General features: G+C 39.3%; 1 protein-coding gene and 1 non-coding gene across 9 annotated transcripts in view; both read left to right on the top strand.

The window, feature by feature from the left end:
• The window catches only part of UBAP2 (ubiquitin associated protein 2), a 111,352-nt gene that overhangs the window by 70,507 nt on the left and 24,322 nt on the right, over positions 1-16,523 (top strand). For 6 of the 8 annotated variants that reach the window (XM_045042953.1, XM_006939218.4, XM_019816090.2 and 3 more), the window contains 4 exons: positions 5,027-5,082; positions 10,272-10,339; positions 12,677-12,866; positions 16,199-16,412. In XM_045042953.1, the coding sequence (XP_044898888.1) occupies positions 5,027-5,082; positions 10,272-10,339; positions 12,677-12,866; positions 16,199-16,412 (528 nt within the window). The remainder of the gene's footprint in view (positions 1-5,026; positions 5,083-10,271; positions 10,340-12,676; positions 12,867-16,198; positions 16,413-16,523) is intronic. The other 2 variants (XM_006939219.4, XM_006939217.4) reach the window with 1 other exon arrangement.
• On the top strand, positions 12,985-13,067 carry LOC111557673. Its single transcript, XR_002737907.1, has one exon. It is a non-coding gene; the product is annotated as a small nucleolar RNA SNORD121A (small nucleolar RNA).

Genomic DNA, 16,523 nt, shown 5'->3' with positions numbered 1-16,523 from the left:
TAATGTTTATTTTTGAGAGAAAAAATGTGAGTGGGGGAGGGGCAGAGAGAGGGAGACAGAGAATCTGCAGCAGGCTCCATGCTGTCAGTGCAAAGCTGGAAGGGGCTGGAACCCAAGCACTATATCATGACCTGAGCTGAAGTCGGGTGATGAACCAACTCAGCCACCCACGTGCCCCTTAAATACCAACTTTTGATTATGGAATTGTTTTACAGATTGGCCTTAAAGGCAGCACAGATTTTTATCTCGTTTTTCCTACATGGCTACCTTAATGTGCTTTTGATAGAATGCTAACATCAAGTTAAATGCAACATAAAGCATGCACCTCAAATTTATTGTTTTAAGCTGAAAATAAATCAATATCATTGATGTTTTCCCACGTTTGAGGTGTAGGTTTATAGGTGAGTAATGGGGAACAAAGTCTTATTGTAAAAGCCTAATATTTCACAATAGTATTAGGATCAGAGCCTGTATTGTTTTACATGTAATGTCTTGTAATTTTTATAGTCTGTATATTTAGGGTGGGTTTTTAGCTTATTTATTTATTTATTTTTTTTTAATTTTTTTTTTCAACGTTTATTTATTTTTGGGACAGAGAGAGACAGAGCATGAACGGGGGAGGGGCAGAGAGAGAGGGAGACACAGAATCGGAAACAGGCTCCAGGCTCCGAGCCATCAGCCCAGAGCCCGACTCGGGGCTCGAACTCACGGACTGCAAGATCGTGACCTGGCTGAAGTCGGACGCTTAACCGACTGCGCCACCCAGGCGCCCCTAGCTTATTTATTTTTGAGAGACAGAGCGAGTGAGCACAAGCAGTGGAGGGGCAGAGAGAGAGGAAGAGAGGATCCCAAGCAGGCTCTGCACTGTCAGCACAGAGCCTGACCCAGGGCTCAATCTTTTGAACTGTGAGATCAAGACCTGAGCCGACGTCAGAAGCTTAACTGACTGAGCCACCCAGGCACCCTGGCCCTGGTTTCTGATAAGGGGTTGCCTCCTCTGTGGTCTGACATAACCACTTGTTGCACTTGGTTGTGACTATGTATATTGTCTTCTTATTAAATGTACTCAAATTCTAACTATAATCTCCATGTCTAAACTTGTGATTATTTTCATAAGACCCTTCTAAGTGTTAGGCCAGTCTCTTTACATATACATATATGAAAGTGTGCTTTAACTGAATACCACTGAATTGGACATTTTAAAATGATCACAATAGTAAATTTTATGAGTATTTTATCACAACAATTTTTGGAAAAATATTTTGTAAACTTATAAGTTTCTTTTTGAGAGAGAGGCAGTGTGTGTTGGGGAGGGGCAGAGAGAGAGAGGGCGAGAGAGAATCCCAAGTAGACTGTACCATGAGCGTAGAGCCTGATGTGGCACTAGAACCCATGAAACCGTGAGATCATGACCTGAGCCGAAACCCACAGTTGGATGCTTAACCAGCTGAGCCACCCGGTGCCCCAGTATTTTGTAAATTTCAGGATACTTTCGATATTTTATATAGAGGGTTTTGTAATGTCTCGTCATTGTTTTTCTCCTTTGGAGTATCCCTTCTCAATCTAGATCGATTGACCAATCGATGGATCTTCCCAGCTGTTTTCCAGCTTTCAGGATTTGTTAAGTTTTTATTTATTTTGAGTGAGAGGGAGGGTGGGGGAGGGACAGAGTGAGAGAGAGAGAGAAAATTGCAAGCAGGCTCAGAAATGTCATCATGGAGCCCAACACGTGCTTGATCTCTCAGACTGTGAGATCATGACCTTAGCTGAAATCAGGAGTTGGATGTTCAACCGACTGAGCCTTGCCAGCTGCCCTGATTTTTTTTTTTAACATTTTATTTTAAAGTAATTTCTATATCAAACGTGGAGCTTGAACTTAACCCCGAGATCAAGAGTTGCATGTTCTTCCAACTGACCCAGCCAGGCCCACCCCCCCAACTTTTAAGAGTTTTGCTATACTTTGTTTTCCCCATAAACTTTCTCTTCCCTTTCTAGCTTTCATTAACTTTTTTTTGTCCTCCACATTTCCAATTATTAATCAGCTCTGTGTGATTTATTGTTTAAAAATATACACCATGATCACCCACAACATTTTTGTCTTTCCAGTGAAATAGGACTTTGGTATTTAACATCATGCTAAACATGTAGTCTTTTTTTTTTTTTTTTCCAGTTTTTATTTATTTATTTTGAGAGAGTGAAAGCTTGAGCAGGGGAGGGGCAAAGAGAGGAGAAAGTGTTAATGTGAAGCAGGCCCCACACTGCCAGCATGGAGCCTGATGAAGAACTTGAAATCATGAATCCTGAGATCATGACCTGAGCCAAAATCAAGAGGTGGGCGGCTGAGCCACCCAGGCGCCCCAAACATGTAGGCTTTTAACCCAGTATTGGTTTGTTGATGATTGATGATGAAGGGTTTCCGAGAAAAATTCCACCATAAATTGTTTCCTACTAAGAGTCTTAAAGGCCTTGAAGATGAATGTTTTAGGAGTGATTTTCGAGCCTCTGCAGTTGTTTTCTTTTTCTTGATTAGAATGCTCCTAAAACTGCTTACGTTGAACGCCAGCTTTTTGTAGGATTCCTTAATCTTTAGAGTACTGTCTCCTATGATAAATTTGACAGCATGAACCATAGGGTAGGTTGGATCGAGGTAGCACCAGGAACACTGTGTACTGGCTGCCCTTTAAGTTAGTCTCATTGTGAGTTAAAAAAAAAATATTTTAATGTTTGTTTATTTTTGAGAGAGAAAGAGTGGGAACAGGGGAGGTGCAGAGAGAGGGGGAGACACAGAATCCAAACGGGCTCCAGGCTCTGAACTATCAGGACAGAGTACGACTCAGGGCTTGAACTCATAGGCCTGGAGATCATGACCTGAGCCGAAGTTGGACGCTTAACCGACCAAGCCACTCAGGCGCCCCTAGTTGTGAGTTTTCAAAACTATATATCTACTTAGAGAAAAGTCTTGATGGAGATCTATTAAAACATTGGGGATTATGTATCAGTGCCTTGAAGAAAATCACATTGCAGAAGGAATATAAGAGTGGAGAGTAGGTAGGTAGATGGTTTGCCTTAGATATATTTAGCTTTGCGTACAGGGTGATCTCTAAGAAGCCTAGGCAGAGGTCTAGAGAACAACTTTTCACTACTGATTTCTGACTGGGACTAATTGCAGCTCGTGTTTTTTCACTTAAGCTAGGACCTCTTCCTAGTTTTAAGAGGCTGTTTGAATTGGGAGTGAATGGGTGGCTCAATCAGTTGTGCTTTCGACTTCAGCTCAGATCATAAGCTCGTGGTTTGTGGGTTCGAGCCTCACATCAGACTCTGTGCTGACAGCTTGGAGCCTGGAGCCTGGAGTCTGCTTTGGATTCTGCGTCTCCCTCTCTCTGTGACCCTCCCCCACTCACACTCTCTTTGTCTCTATCAAAAATAAAAACCTTAAAAAAGTTTTAATTCGAAGAGATATTTGGGTCCACTTAAATTCCTAATTGTTTTATGATATTTCTGGAAAAGTTGTGGAAACCATTAAAAGGTATGATAAGTGAGCCGGAAGAAAGGATCACACTGTCAGTTCAGAACATTCTGTATTAATGTTTATGATTATTTCAAGGATACATGCAGTTGAGAGGCACAGAAGAACAAACAGTGCCTGTATCCATGTTCTTCCTTCCTTTAATGTATGTGTCCTATGATCCATGATGATAGATGACGTCTCTCAGTGATGTGTGTAGGGTTCTCACACAGGAGGGAATGTTTTTTAGGTTTGAAATACCTCCTATATAGTAGCATATCTTGGGGGACGTTTTACAGAGCGCCATACTGCATGCATTCATCAATTCTATGTTTGTCATAACCAGTCCTAACAAGGGACATCCACCTGAAAGAATTCCATTAGGAAGGACTCTTTTCATAGGTAACACCTTCTGTTTATTCATGAAACAGTTGGTTATTAGGTTATAGACCTAGTTCTAAGGAAGTTAGATCTGGTTACCTGCCCTTTTCTCAATTGTTTTCCCCTTCTTCTCTTCCTTTTGTCCTTTGCATACACAAACCTCATCGTAGGTCAGATGCTCAACTCATTTCTTCTCTGTTGAAGGAGTGAAAACATGCACAGTCTTACTTCCTGGGGGTAGTTATAGTTGATATCCTTGTGTATTTTCTTATGAAATCATTTTCTCTGATTTTTGCACGTATGTATTTGCATGTAAGTCAGCATTTCTGAATACAAATGCTTCCCTTTAAATATTTATTTGGTAAGAATGGTTTGAGCAGATCTTCTGCATCTGCTCATCAGGAATTAATATATAGCACCAGAATTCATGTGAGCAGGACTAATGCTCAGCTTTGCTGGAGATCTATTAGGGAACCGTAGAATGGACCTAGTATCTTTTTTAAGTTTATTTATTTTGATAGAGAAAGCATGAGCAGGGGAGGGGCAGAGAGAGAGAGAGAGAGAGAGAGAGAGCGAGCAAGAATTCCAAGTAGGCTCTGCACTCTTTAGTGTTGAGCCTGACATGTGTCTCCAACCCAGGACCGTGAGATCATGGCCTGAGCTGAATCCGAGTTGAACACTTTCTACTGAGCCATCCCAGGCACCCCTTTAATATCTTACAAAGAGGATGCATCTATAAATTCAGTAGTTCAGTAATCTACCTGAAATTAAGATCCAGCCAAGCCAGCTTCATAATGAATTTTGCTCTGTTTTAAATGTTACATATCATAAGGGTCTCATGGTTAAATATGTGTATTTGTGCTATGCTCATACTTTATTAATCATGGCAGAATTGCTTGGATATGATCTACACTGAAGCAAAATTAGTGTGAGACTTTGCTTTCAGTTTATGTGGATAGTATCTAGCTAAGTTGAATTTGACTACATGGCATTTTATTGAGAATAGATCAGGAGCTTCATATTAGATTGGAAACTAAATTACTAATAAGATTTATGACACATTTTACACAGTATACTATAGAGAATTAGTTGGAGTGAGATGATATTTGACTTTGTGATGTAAACTATGATTATTGTCAGCAGGGGCCTGGAAGAATTCGGTGGAAGAGTGGACAACAGACGACTGGACTGAAGATGTAAGTATTTAGCATCAGATTAGATCTGTCTTCCTCTTGTTTTCTGGTAAGGGCATGCATTCTTTGAAAAAGCTGGAAACATCTTGTGGTTGCCCATGGCTCTTTTTCAGACATGTGATTATCGTGTTTTTAAGATTTTTAAGAAACTTGGTTTTGATTCAGGTCATGATCTCATGGTTTGTGAGATCCAGTCCTCCTGTAGGGCTCTGTGCTGACAGTGAGGAGCCTGCTTGGAATTCTCCCTCTGCCTCTCTCACTCTGCCCCTCCCCTGCTCATGTTCGCCTGCCTGCCCTGCAGATAGATAGATAGATAGATAGATAGATAGATAGATAGATAGATAGATAGCCTGCCCTGCAGATAGATAGATAGATAGATAGATAGATAGATAGATAGATAGCCTGCCCTGCAGATAGATAGATAGATAGATAGATAGATAGACAGACAGACAGACAGACAGACAGACAGACTAACAAAAAATTGACAAGGTGTTAGGGATGCCTGACTGGCTCAGTCTGAAGAACATGGGACTCGAACTGGGGATCATGAGTTCGGTCCCCATATTGGGTGTAGAGATTACTAAAACATAAACTTAAAAAAAAAAAAAAGGACCAGGTGTTAAGTAGGCCTAAAAATCATTTTTTAGCTTATCTTTTGTTTTTAAATGTTAAAAAAATTTTTTAATGTTTATTTATTTTTTTTAAATATATTTTTTTTGGGGCGCCTGGGTGGCGCAGTCGGTTGAGCGTCCGACTTCGGCCAGGTCACGATCTCGCGGTCCGTGAGTTCGAGCCCCGCGTCAGGCTCTGGGCTGATGGCTCAGAGCCTGGAGCCTGTTTCCGATTCTGTGTCTCCCTCTCTTTCTGCCCCTCCCCCGTTCATGCTCTGTCTCTCGCTGTCCCAAAAATAAATAAACGTTGAAAAAAAAAATTAAAAAAAAATATATATATATATATTTTTTTTAACGTTCATTTATTTTTGAGACAGAGACACAGCATGAACGGGGGAGGGGCAGAGAGAGAGGGAGACACAGAATCAGAAGCAGGCTCCAGGCTCTGAGCCATCAGCCCAGAGCCCGACACGGGGCTCGAACTCACGGACCGCGAGATCGTGACCTGAGCTGAAGTTGGACGCCCAACCGACTGAGCCACCCAGGCGCCCCAGTGTTTATTTATTTTTGAGACAGAGAGCGACAGAGCATGAACAGGGGGAGGGTCAGAGAGAGGGAGACACAGAATCTGAAGCAGGCTCCAGACTCCGAGCTGTCAGCACAGAGCCTGATGTGGGGCTCGAACTCTTGGACGGTGAGATCGTGACCTGAGCCGAAGTTGGATGCTTAACCGACTGAGCCACCCAGGCACCCCTGTTTTTAAATTTTTTTAATGTTCATTTATTTTTGAGAGAGAAACAGAGAGTGAGCATGAACAAAGGAGGAGCAGAGAGAGAGGGAGACACAGAATCCAAAGCAGGCTCCAGGTCTGAGCTGTCAGCACAGAACCCAATGCAGAGCTTGAACTCAGGAGCTGTGGGATCATGACCTGAGCCAAAGTCAGATGCTTAACCACCCAGGAGCCCCTGTTTTGTTCTGATAACTATTGCCCTGGCCTGTGAATGTTTATTTTTTATAACATTTTAATTAAAGGAGATAGTGTTTGGGTCACAGTTGAAATTAGCTGATTCTGGTTCTAGGCCCAACCCCTTCTTCTTAAAACTAGACTAGCTTTTTATATTCATTTATTTGATAACCATTTTCGAGTGTACTACACTAGCTTCTCAGTGTTGATCTATAACTCTGGGCTCAGCATAACATGCTCTTTGATTAAAAAAAAGATTTAATTTTAAAAAATGTAACTGAACTAATAGCCCTATACCATATTTTATATCATTTTTCTGTTTGACCCTCAAGGTCCAGAACATATATGTATGTGATAGACTGGTAGAGCAGACATCATGATGGAGAGGAAAGGCCCTAGAAGTATCGATCTTTAATATAAAGTGACCCAGTCTTTGAAATTGTTGAGATTATTTTTCCCCGTCTTATCATTCTGTACTCACAAGTATATCTTTAAAATTTTATTTATTGATATTTATTTATTTATTTATTTATTTAAGAGTTTACTTATATTATTTTGGCGGGGTGGGGGGGAGGCGGTCAGAGAAAGAGAATCCCAAGCCTGCTCTGTGCTATCAGCGCAGAGCTCCACATGGGGCTTGATACCGATCTAAAAAATTAAAAAAACAGGGGTGCCTGCGTGGCTCATTGAGTTGGTTCAGCTCATGATCTCATGGTTCGTGGGCTTGCCCTCGTCAGGTTGTGTGCTGACAGAAGCCTGGAGCCTGCTTCAGATTATGTGTCTCCCTCTCTTTGCCCCTCCCCTGCTCATGCTCGTTTGTGCACGTGCGCGCGCGCGCTTTCTCTGTCAATATTAAAAAAAAAAAATAATGGTTATTGAAACATGAGTAATCTAAGGTGCCAATCTAAAATTACTTGAATTATTAACCTTTCCCTTCCTTCTCCATTTTAAAATTTTCTTTTAAGTAAGCTTTGCCCAGCATGGGGCTCAAAGCCGCATCCACTTTAAATAATTTTTCCATATTTCCTTCTAGTCTTTTTCTTTTCCTAAATATTAAATTACGGCTTGTGTCTTTTGAAATCTGAGAATGCTTCCATTTTACATAATACTTTCTTTAAACTATTTTATTTTATTTAAATGTTTATTTTTGAGAGAGAGATACAGAGAATGAGCAGGTAGAGGGAGACAAAATCCCCAGCAGGCTCTGTGCTCCCAGCGGGCTGCTGCAGTGTCAGTCATGACCTGAGGTGAAACCAAGAGTTGGATGCTTAACTCACTGAGCCAGACAGATGCGCACAAAGATAGTATTTTTATTTTAAAGTAACCTCTACACCAAACATGACGCTTGAACTCATGACCTCAAGATCAAGAGTCACATGTTTTACTGACAGCCAGTCAAGTCCTTTTTTTAAAAAAAAGGAGGAGGAAAGAATTTAATTTTCTGTTTTCTGCCAGGGTCAGATAGGATGTTAGTGATTAATGGTGGTTCTAATTTGATTTGAACTAAAATTTTTATGGCTTTAGATCTTCTCTGTCATTGCATTTCACAGAGTTATTCCTTTATTGCTTTTCTCTGTGTCTTACAGAATCTTACATGGTAGATAGAGTTGAGGCAAAAATAGATTCCTTGGTACTCTTCAAGATACTACCTTGAAATAGGGTGTAAGCTCTTCTTGTTCAAGCAGTAATCTATTCAGCACTTTTTATTTGTTTTTCTAGAAAATGAACACCTACTGCCTGCTCTGCCCCTATCAGAGTTTTAATTTGTGAGGGCAATCTGATTTTCATCCAGTATTTCAGAGTTCTGAGACATTTAGAGTTAATATGTATTATAGAAGTCTTTGAGAAATATTTCCTGCAGTTACATTATCTTATTATATCAACTTTTTAGCCTTTAAATGCTCATGCCCCACTTTGAAAATGTGAAAAGAGCCTACCTTTCAATAATGTCAGTTAAGGTTTCAAAAAATTTTATCCTGGTGCCTTAAAACATCAAAAGGTGGAGGGTGCCTCAGTGGCTCAGTTGGTTAAGTATCCGACTCTTGATTTGGGCTCAGGTGATCTCAGGGTTCATGGGTTTTAGCCCCACATTGGGCTCTGCACTGTCAGTGTACAGACTACTTGAGATTCATTCTCTCTGTCTCTCTGTGTCTCTCTCTGCCCCTCCCATGTTCTCTCTCTGGGGGAAAAAAAAAAAAAATCCCGCAAAACTTCAAATGGCATTTAAACGATACGCGTGAATTGAAAATAATTATGTTCAATGAAAAAAGTTAGACAAAAAGATTGTTTGCTTATTTATTTATTTAACATTTTAATTTATTTTTGAGAGAACCCAAGTGGGGAGGTGCAGAGAGAGAAGGAGACAGAATCCAAATCTCAGCTGTCAGCACAGAGCCGGACGCGGGGCTTGAACTCAAAAACTGTGAGATCATGACCTGAGCAGAAGTCAGACGGTTAAACTACTGAGCCACCCAGGCGCCCCTTATTTATTTTTAAAGTTTGTTTATTTTGAGAGAGTAAGAGCAAGAGTGGGAGAAGGGCAGAGAGAGGTAGACAATCCCAAGCAGGCTCCATGCTTTCAACACAGAGCCTGATGTGGGGTTTGGTCTCACGAACCGTGAGATCATGACCTTATCTGGGATCAAGAGTCAGATGGTCAATAGGCTGATCCATCCAGGTGCCCCAAGATTGCATATTTTAAAATTCTCGAAAATAGAACCCTAATCTGTAGTCACAGAAAACACATTGGTGGTTTCCTGGGGACTAAGGTGAGTGGTGGGAGGGATTGATTACATAGGGACAGGAGCAAACTTTTAGGGTAATAAATATGTTCATTGTCATGATTTTGTGATGATTTCATGGGCATATAAATATGACAAAACCCAGTTATTTGCTTTGAATATTTGCAGTTTATTGGATGTGATATACCCCCAATAAAGTTGTTTTTATAAAAACAAGGAAACCTATGACTTAATGAAAAAGAAATACAGATTACTAATAAATGAAATACTAAAACCATCTGTTTGGGGGGAGAAGAAACATCAGTTTTTTGCTCTTTCAAACTTTTTGCATTTGTGGTGGTTTTACTGGTGTTTTCATTTTGTATAATGTCAAATAGAATAGCGTGACTAGGACTTGAACCCTGGTCTGACTTCATTGTTTCTCTCATGTGAAGTCCTTTTTTCGGGTTTGTCAGTCTAAAAATTACCTTCCTCCTAACAAAATTGTTATGATCACTTGTGTATTTCGTCTGTTTTAGACCACTTTTTGGGTGAAGTGTAATGAGAGTACTGGTGACTAAAAATTGTCAGAAATTTTATGAAAAAAATTTTTTTATCATTTTTATTTACTTTTTTGAGACACAGAGACATTATGAGAGGGGGTGGGGCAGAGAGAGAGGGAAACACAATCTAAAGCAAGCTACCAGCTCTGAGCTGTCAGCATAGAGCCTGACATGGAGCTTGAACTCAAGAACTGTGAGATCATGACCTGAGCCAAAGTCAGACGCTTAACCGACGAGCCACCCAGGCGCCCCAAAATTGTCAGAAATTGGATACATTTTGGGTTTTATGTTACGTAAAATAGAGCAAAGTATTTTTTTATTCGTTTCCATACAGCTTTCTGAAACAAAAGTCTTCACTGCCTCAGCTGTTCCAGCAGAGAATCATGTCACACCTGGGCAAAGGTAAACACTTTTTGTCCCCTTTTGTTTGTTATTCAAAGCATAATTTAAATTTCTTACTCCAGAAATTTGTTTTGGGTCTCAGGTCTCTTTCTGTTTTTTTTCCTTTTCTTGAATCTCTTCCTGTTTTTACTATTTTCTTCTGAGAATTTATTTTATCCTTAACCTTCCTTGTGAACTGACATAGCCTACATCATTATCTACTTAGTTGTATCCACTAATGAATTAAAATAGCAATTATATGTGTGATTTGTTATCATTTGTGATAGAGATTATATTAAGCCTATTTATGGTGGTTCTTTTTTACTTTGGTAAATGCAGTATATTGTTTGACAGATAAACTTAATACAAAATACCTTTGGTTTTCTGTGTGTAATATCATTTATTTAGGCATTCTCATACTAATACAAATTTCTCATTTTATGTGGGCTCTTCTATTTCTTTCCTCTCCTCTCCTCCCCTTTCCCCTTCTCCCTTCTCCCCTTCCCCTCTTCCCCACCCTCCTCCCCCTCCCCTCTCCTCTTGTTCTTCAAATGTTTATTCATTTTTAGAAGGAGAGAGAGCAAGCTGGGAAGGGGCAGAGAGAGATGGAGAGAGACTTCTAAGCAGGCTCTCTGCACTGTCAGCATGCAGCCTGACATGGGGCTCAATCTTATGACCTTGGGATCATGACTTGAGCTGAAAACAAGAGTTGGACCCTCAACCGACTCAGCCACTCAGGTGCCCCAGGATCATTTTTATTTAAGAAAAACAACAACAACAAAAACCTCCGATACTTGATAACGGCTTGGGTCATGACCTCACGGTTGGTTAGACTGATCTCTGTGTCCAGGATCTGCTCTGACAGTACAGAGCCTGCTTGGGATTCTCTCTCTCTCTCTCTCTCTCTCTCTCTCTCTCTCTCTCTCTCTCTCTGCCACTCCTAAAAATAAATAAACATTAAAAAATATATGAAGCCCCTTCTCTATTCACTGAAGCAGAGGAAAGGATGGGTTCAGAGGTCACAGTTGGGCATGGGAAGGAATTTAAAGAAAAAAAAAAGAAATATACTTATTTAATGGTTAGTTAATAGACAGTGCTATACTATATTAATACATCTTACCAACTTTTTGGAATAGAACTTGCTGTATTGTGTGTGTGTGTGTGTGTGTGAGAGAGAGAGAGAGAGAGAGAGAGAGAGAGAGAGAGAGATAATGTATCTTTTGAGATGGGTTATATGTAATATAACTACCCTGTATTTATATCCTTGGAGTTAGGATATCATAAGTATAACATCACCTGGGGATCCAAAATACTAGTCTGGTACTTTAACCTGGTTATAGGAGAGTAAGTGTGGGTAGTGCATAAGGAGAGGAATACAGGCCTAGGAACTTTGATCTTTATTAGATAGTAGTGGGCCTTGAATTATTTGACCTCCCAGAATCTGCCTCACTGGCATGGTGAGCGTTTCAGACAGGAGAACTGAGTGGGAACTGGCCTTTGAAATGGTTTAAGGGAGTAAATTACCTTGTTAGTAAATTCTGAGCACCTTGCAGTTTCTGTGGAGGAGTTAGTAGCTAGTTCACTCACATGTCAGGTTGTATATATCTTGAAGATCATTTCTTCCTCAGGCTTTTAGGTTTTCAGGCCATAAGTTTTAAGTTGGAATATCTGTTTTTCTGGGGACATTACAAGTATTCTAGAGAGGACTTGTTACTGTGTTTTCCCCTGAATGTTTAAGAGAGAAAATTATTGGAGATTTATATAAGCTTAAATATCTTATACCATAGAACGTAGAACTTAGAAATATTTATGACTGTTTGGATTGTCTACTATGGCTGTGGTTCTCAATCCCTCAAAATAGAGATTCACCCTCTTTGAGGCAAGTTGAAGAGACACTGGTTCCAAGTAATGAATGGGGCAAAGTATTCTAAAGAAAATGAGCCAAACTTCAGAATACTATTTACTCATTTGCTCCAGGTTTTCAAATGAGTTGTTATTGTGCTATTTCTGTGGAACTATCTCAATGTACCTTTTCATTTCTCTTCTCTGCAAAGCCCTGCTTTAGTCTCTGTGGCTTCGTATGCTTTTTTTTTTTTTTTTTTTTGTCATTGATGCTGTTCTTTTGGCTCCTTTAAACTACCGTTTCCAAAAGTTTTCCTCATTTAAATTATAACTTTTTAAAAATTTTATTTATTTAAATAATCTCTGCATTCAGCGTGGGGCTTGACTTATGACCCTGAGATCACCTCACTTAGATTATTTTTAACATGAATTTACTTTATATTGATTCACTTCTCAAATTCATTGTTGGTAAGATGTGCTTTTGACTCATTCCTCATTTGCTTTTTGTCTGCTTAGCATTGATCTGGTAGCCTTGCTCCAGAAGCCTGTTCCTCCCAGTCAAGCCTCAGAAGTCAACTCCTTTGAAACTTCCCAACAACAGGGCTTTGGCCAAGCCCTTGTCTTCACAAATTCTCAGCACAACAATCAGATGGCACCAGGGACTGGCAGCTCCACTGCTGTCAACTCCTATTCTCCTCAGAGTCTGGTAACTCACTTTTATTTTAGTATGGGATTTGAAGGACTGTACCCATGAACAAATGTATTCTAGAATGACACATGCCTGATAATTATTTTCTAAATACAAAAATATTTAGATGATCTCAGTCCAGAAAACAATGATGTGATACTTTCCAAGCACATATCTGATGATTCCATGTGGAATTCAACTACTCTGAGTTTCCTGGACAATGATTTTTAAAAAATGCTTCTTTATGATTAGTTGAAATCTTTTAAGTCATAATCACTGAGGCATCCTTCTTATTAGTAATTTTTTTCTTGTATTTTCTTTGAAAGTCTGTACTTAAGACATTAAAATTTTCATTTGTTTTCCAGTGTAGTAAAATACAAATGTTTGTCAGTATTGGCTTGCTAACATCATGTTAAAACAATTCTAAGTTTAGGAAGGCTTTTATTTTTTGCATTTTTGTTATTCATAAAATTAGTGTATCTTTCCTTAAAACATCACTTTGTAGCAGAAGCCCTTTTAATGTGGATGTGTTTTCCTTAAAATAAGGGTCAACTGCCACTTGCATATCTGACTCTAACTTCCTATGAGAATTTAGCTCCTATCAGAAAGGACTTCAGGAACTGTTAGTGAAGGATATGAAGATAACCAAAGAATGTAGTTGCAGAATAATGGTGAACTGAAGGCCCTAACTGTAGGTACTGCTCAGTTGGCGGTGAGGTATTCTCAGTTGGAACACCTCCAAATATAGATCCACAGCTTTCACTAGTGGTAATTATTTTTGTTCATTCTTTGTTGTGTTTTACCTGAAATCCATGGTTGAGAAACAGAATTTATAAATATGATAATAATCTTTCTCTCCTACTTGACTCAAAAATCATTTGCTGAACCACTTCATAAAATGGAGAATTTAATATGTGAACTTTTCATTGTGGTGTTCTACTCTGCACAGCCACGTTATGTCATGTATAACTGGGTTGAGAATTTGGCATTTTTAGTACCACTGATGATTGTGTACGAGAGAATGTGAGTGCTTGAAGTGGGACAGCCCAAGGCATGATCTATCTCTATTTTGAGGGGGTCTCAGGTTTTTCTTTTTTTTAATAAAGATTTAATTTTGAGTAATCTCTATCCCCAATATGGGCTCGAATTTATAACCCCAAGATCAAGAGCTGTATGCTTCACCAACTGAGCAAGCCAGGTGCCCCAGTACCCTCATGGTTTGAGGTGAACCATCCCTGTCCTTTCTTCCTCCGATGCCTTTCTATCTGCTACTGGTCTGCTGATGTAATGTCTATGCGAACTGTTGGAATCTTAGCCAGGCCACTCAGAGCATAGGTAGGACATGAGTTTTGTTTATTATTTTGTTTTTTTCTCTTGAGGACATGTGTTTTTTGTTTTGTTGTGTTTTTTTTTTTTTTAACAGTGCCTTCAGGTGTGTTGCCTTTTGTAATGAACAATACCTTGAGAAACTGGAACAAGTAATGTTTAGCATATTAGAGGAGTGGTGCTCAACCTACTGTACTTTCATAATCACTGGGGAACTTCAGTAAATAACAACAGTAGTAAGGATAATAAAATAATGCCAGAGTCTGCACAAAGCAAATAAGTCAGAATCTTGGGATTGCAAGTTGGGCATTTGTGTGTATTTTTGTATATGTGAGTGCAGGCATACTTGTGTATCAATACACATTTTTAAAGCCCCCATCTATTGAAGTGTAGGTGAAATTGAGAAGTCCTGTGCTAAATGTTAACCTGAAGCAAGGTGCTATTCCTTGACTCAGTGATTTCATTATGTTGTAAAACACACAGAAACTGCATTTGATAGTATTGGCTAATGCAGGATAGAAATTAGGTAGGAAAAGAGGAAGAACAAAAGCATCATTCTGGAAGCCTTTACTGAACAAGTGGGCTTGAACTGGGTTTTTGGATTTGTAGCCACATAAGACAGGTGTTTTGGCAGCATGAAATAGCAAGGATTCTAAAGTAGTGATAAATAATGTTAGTAGATTGTGCGATGTGCAATAACTCCCTACAACTTAAATGTTTTACTCAAATTGGAGAATTTGGTCTTCCTTAGAACAACTGGGATACGCCATGCCTTTGGATATTGTTAACAGAAACAATTATTTCAGCTTTCTACATCTGATCTCTTAAGAGAATGCAAGTCATTTCTATTTGTGAACTTTTAAATGGTTTTGAAAGGTTTTCCTTGGAGGGGGGCTTGAGAGCGAGCGCTCAGAGCATAGATGGCACAGAGAGGGGGGAGAGAATCCCAAACAGGCTCCGTGTGTCAGTGCAGGGCCCAATGAGGGGCTTGCACAAACCATGAGATCATGACAAAATCAAGAGTTGGACTGAGCCACACAGACACCCCTTGAAAAGCTATTTTTTGACAACTTATCTTTTTTAGAAACTGAATGATCTTGATAGGTAAAAATGAAGTTGATCTGCTGTTGTGTTCACTAGTCCTAGGGTTTCATTCTCCTTGGATATTTTCCCAATAGTTTATTTTTGCCTTGGTTTCCCTTGCCTTAGGAGATGTATCTAAAAAATGTTGCTATGGCTGATGTCAAAGAAATTATTGTTTTTGTTCTCTTCTCGGATTTTTATGGTTTCAGGTCTCATATTTAGGTCTTTAACCCACTTTGAGTTTATTTTTGTGTATGGTGTTAGAAAGTGGTTATAAAGTGGTCTTTTACATATATTATTCTCTTTGGATCTTGGTATATGACCTGACAGGATAGATGGGGGAGGTGTAACATTTTCTTTTGTATACTTGTGGAGCATTTTTGGTGTTCTTAGTCATCAAAATAGCTCGAAATAAGCACAGCAGTGTCCAGGGTATCTGTCCAGTACACAGATACTTCATGTGTAAATCATTGTCTGATTTTAGAATATTAACTTTTTAGACAGGTACTGCAAACTGCATTTAATATTGTAGGATTACATGGCTGAGCCTTTCTGTGGCCAAACTTAAAGATGATTATTGTTGTTCCATATTTTGAGAAAGTACTATATTTTTATTTCTCTAGCTTGTCTTTGTCATTTAATTCATGATATTTCTCTTTAGAAAACTATTTTGTTTGTGAACTTGTGACATCACTTTTATCCTAAAATCCAGGGAAAATAGTCCTCTTCCTTTAACCTGTCATCAGAATCAGGACTGATTCTTGGATTTAATCAGATCTTTTTTTGGTAATATTTTCCTGTAGTATTTGCTCAGGTGAGTCTTGTTGATTCCATGTTCTGGGTTATAGATTTTAAAATCCTTGTGAAAATACTTGGTATGTTTTAGCTCTGGGATAGAAATTTGTATTGCTGAAGGTTTTTCTTTTTCTTTCTCTTTAAAGTCATCCGTCCTTGGTTCAGGATTTGGAGAGCTTGCACCTTCCAAAATGGCAAACATCACCAGCTCCCAGATTTTGGACCAATTGAAAGCTCCAAGTTTGGGCCAGTTTACCACTACCCCAAGTTCACAACAGAATAGTACAAGTCCCCCCACAACCACTACTTCTTGGGACCTCAAGTCCTCAACTTCCCAGTCCTCAGTCCTTAGTCATTTTGGTAAGTACACATGTTCTGTGGTGGTTTGCCCCTAGTGAGGACATGCTGAACATTAGCAGAGTGTGTTGACTTGTAACGCTAATGTGGAATTTATCCAGAGGTACTATTTAG

This window comes from Felis catus, chromosome D4, assembly GCF_018350175.1.
Source record: "Felis catus isolate Fca126 chromosome D4, F.catus_Fca126_mat1.0, whole genome shotgun sequence".
Lineage (NCBI taxonomy): Eukaryota > Metazoa > Chordata > Mammalia > Carnivora > Felidae > Felis > Felis catus.
Note: the sequence above shows the minus strand (reverse complement) of the source record. Positions and strands in the feature narration are given on the sequence as shown.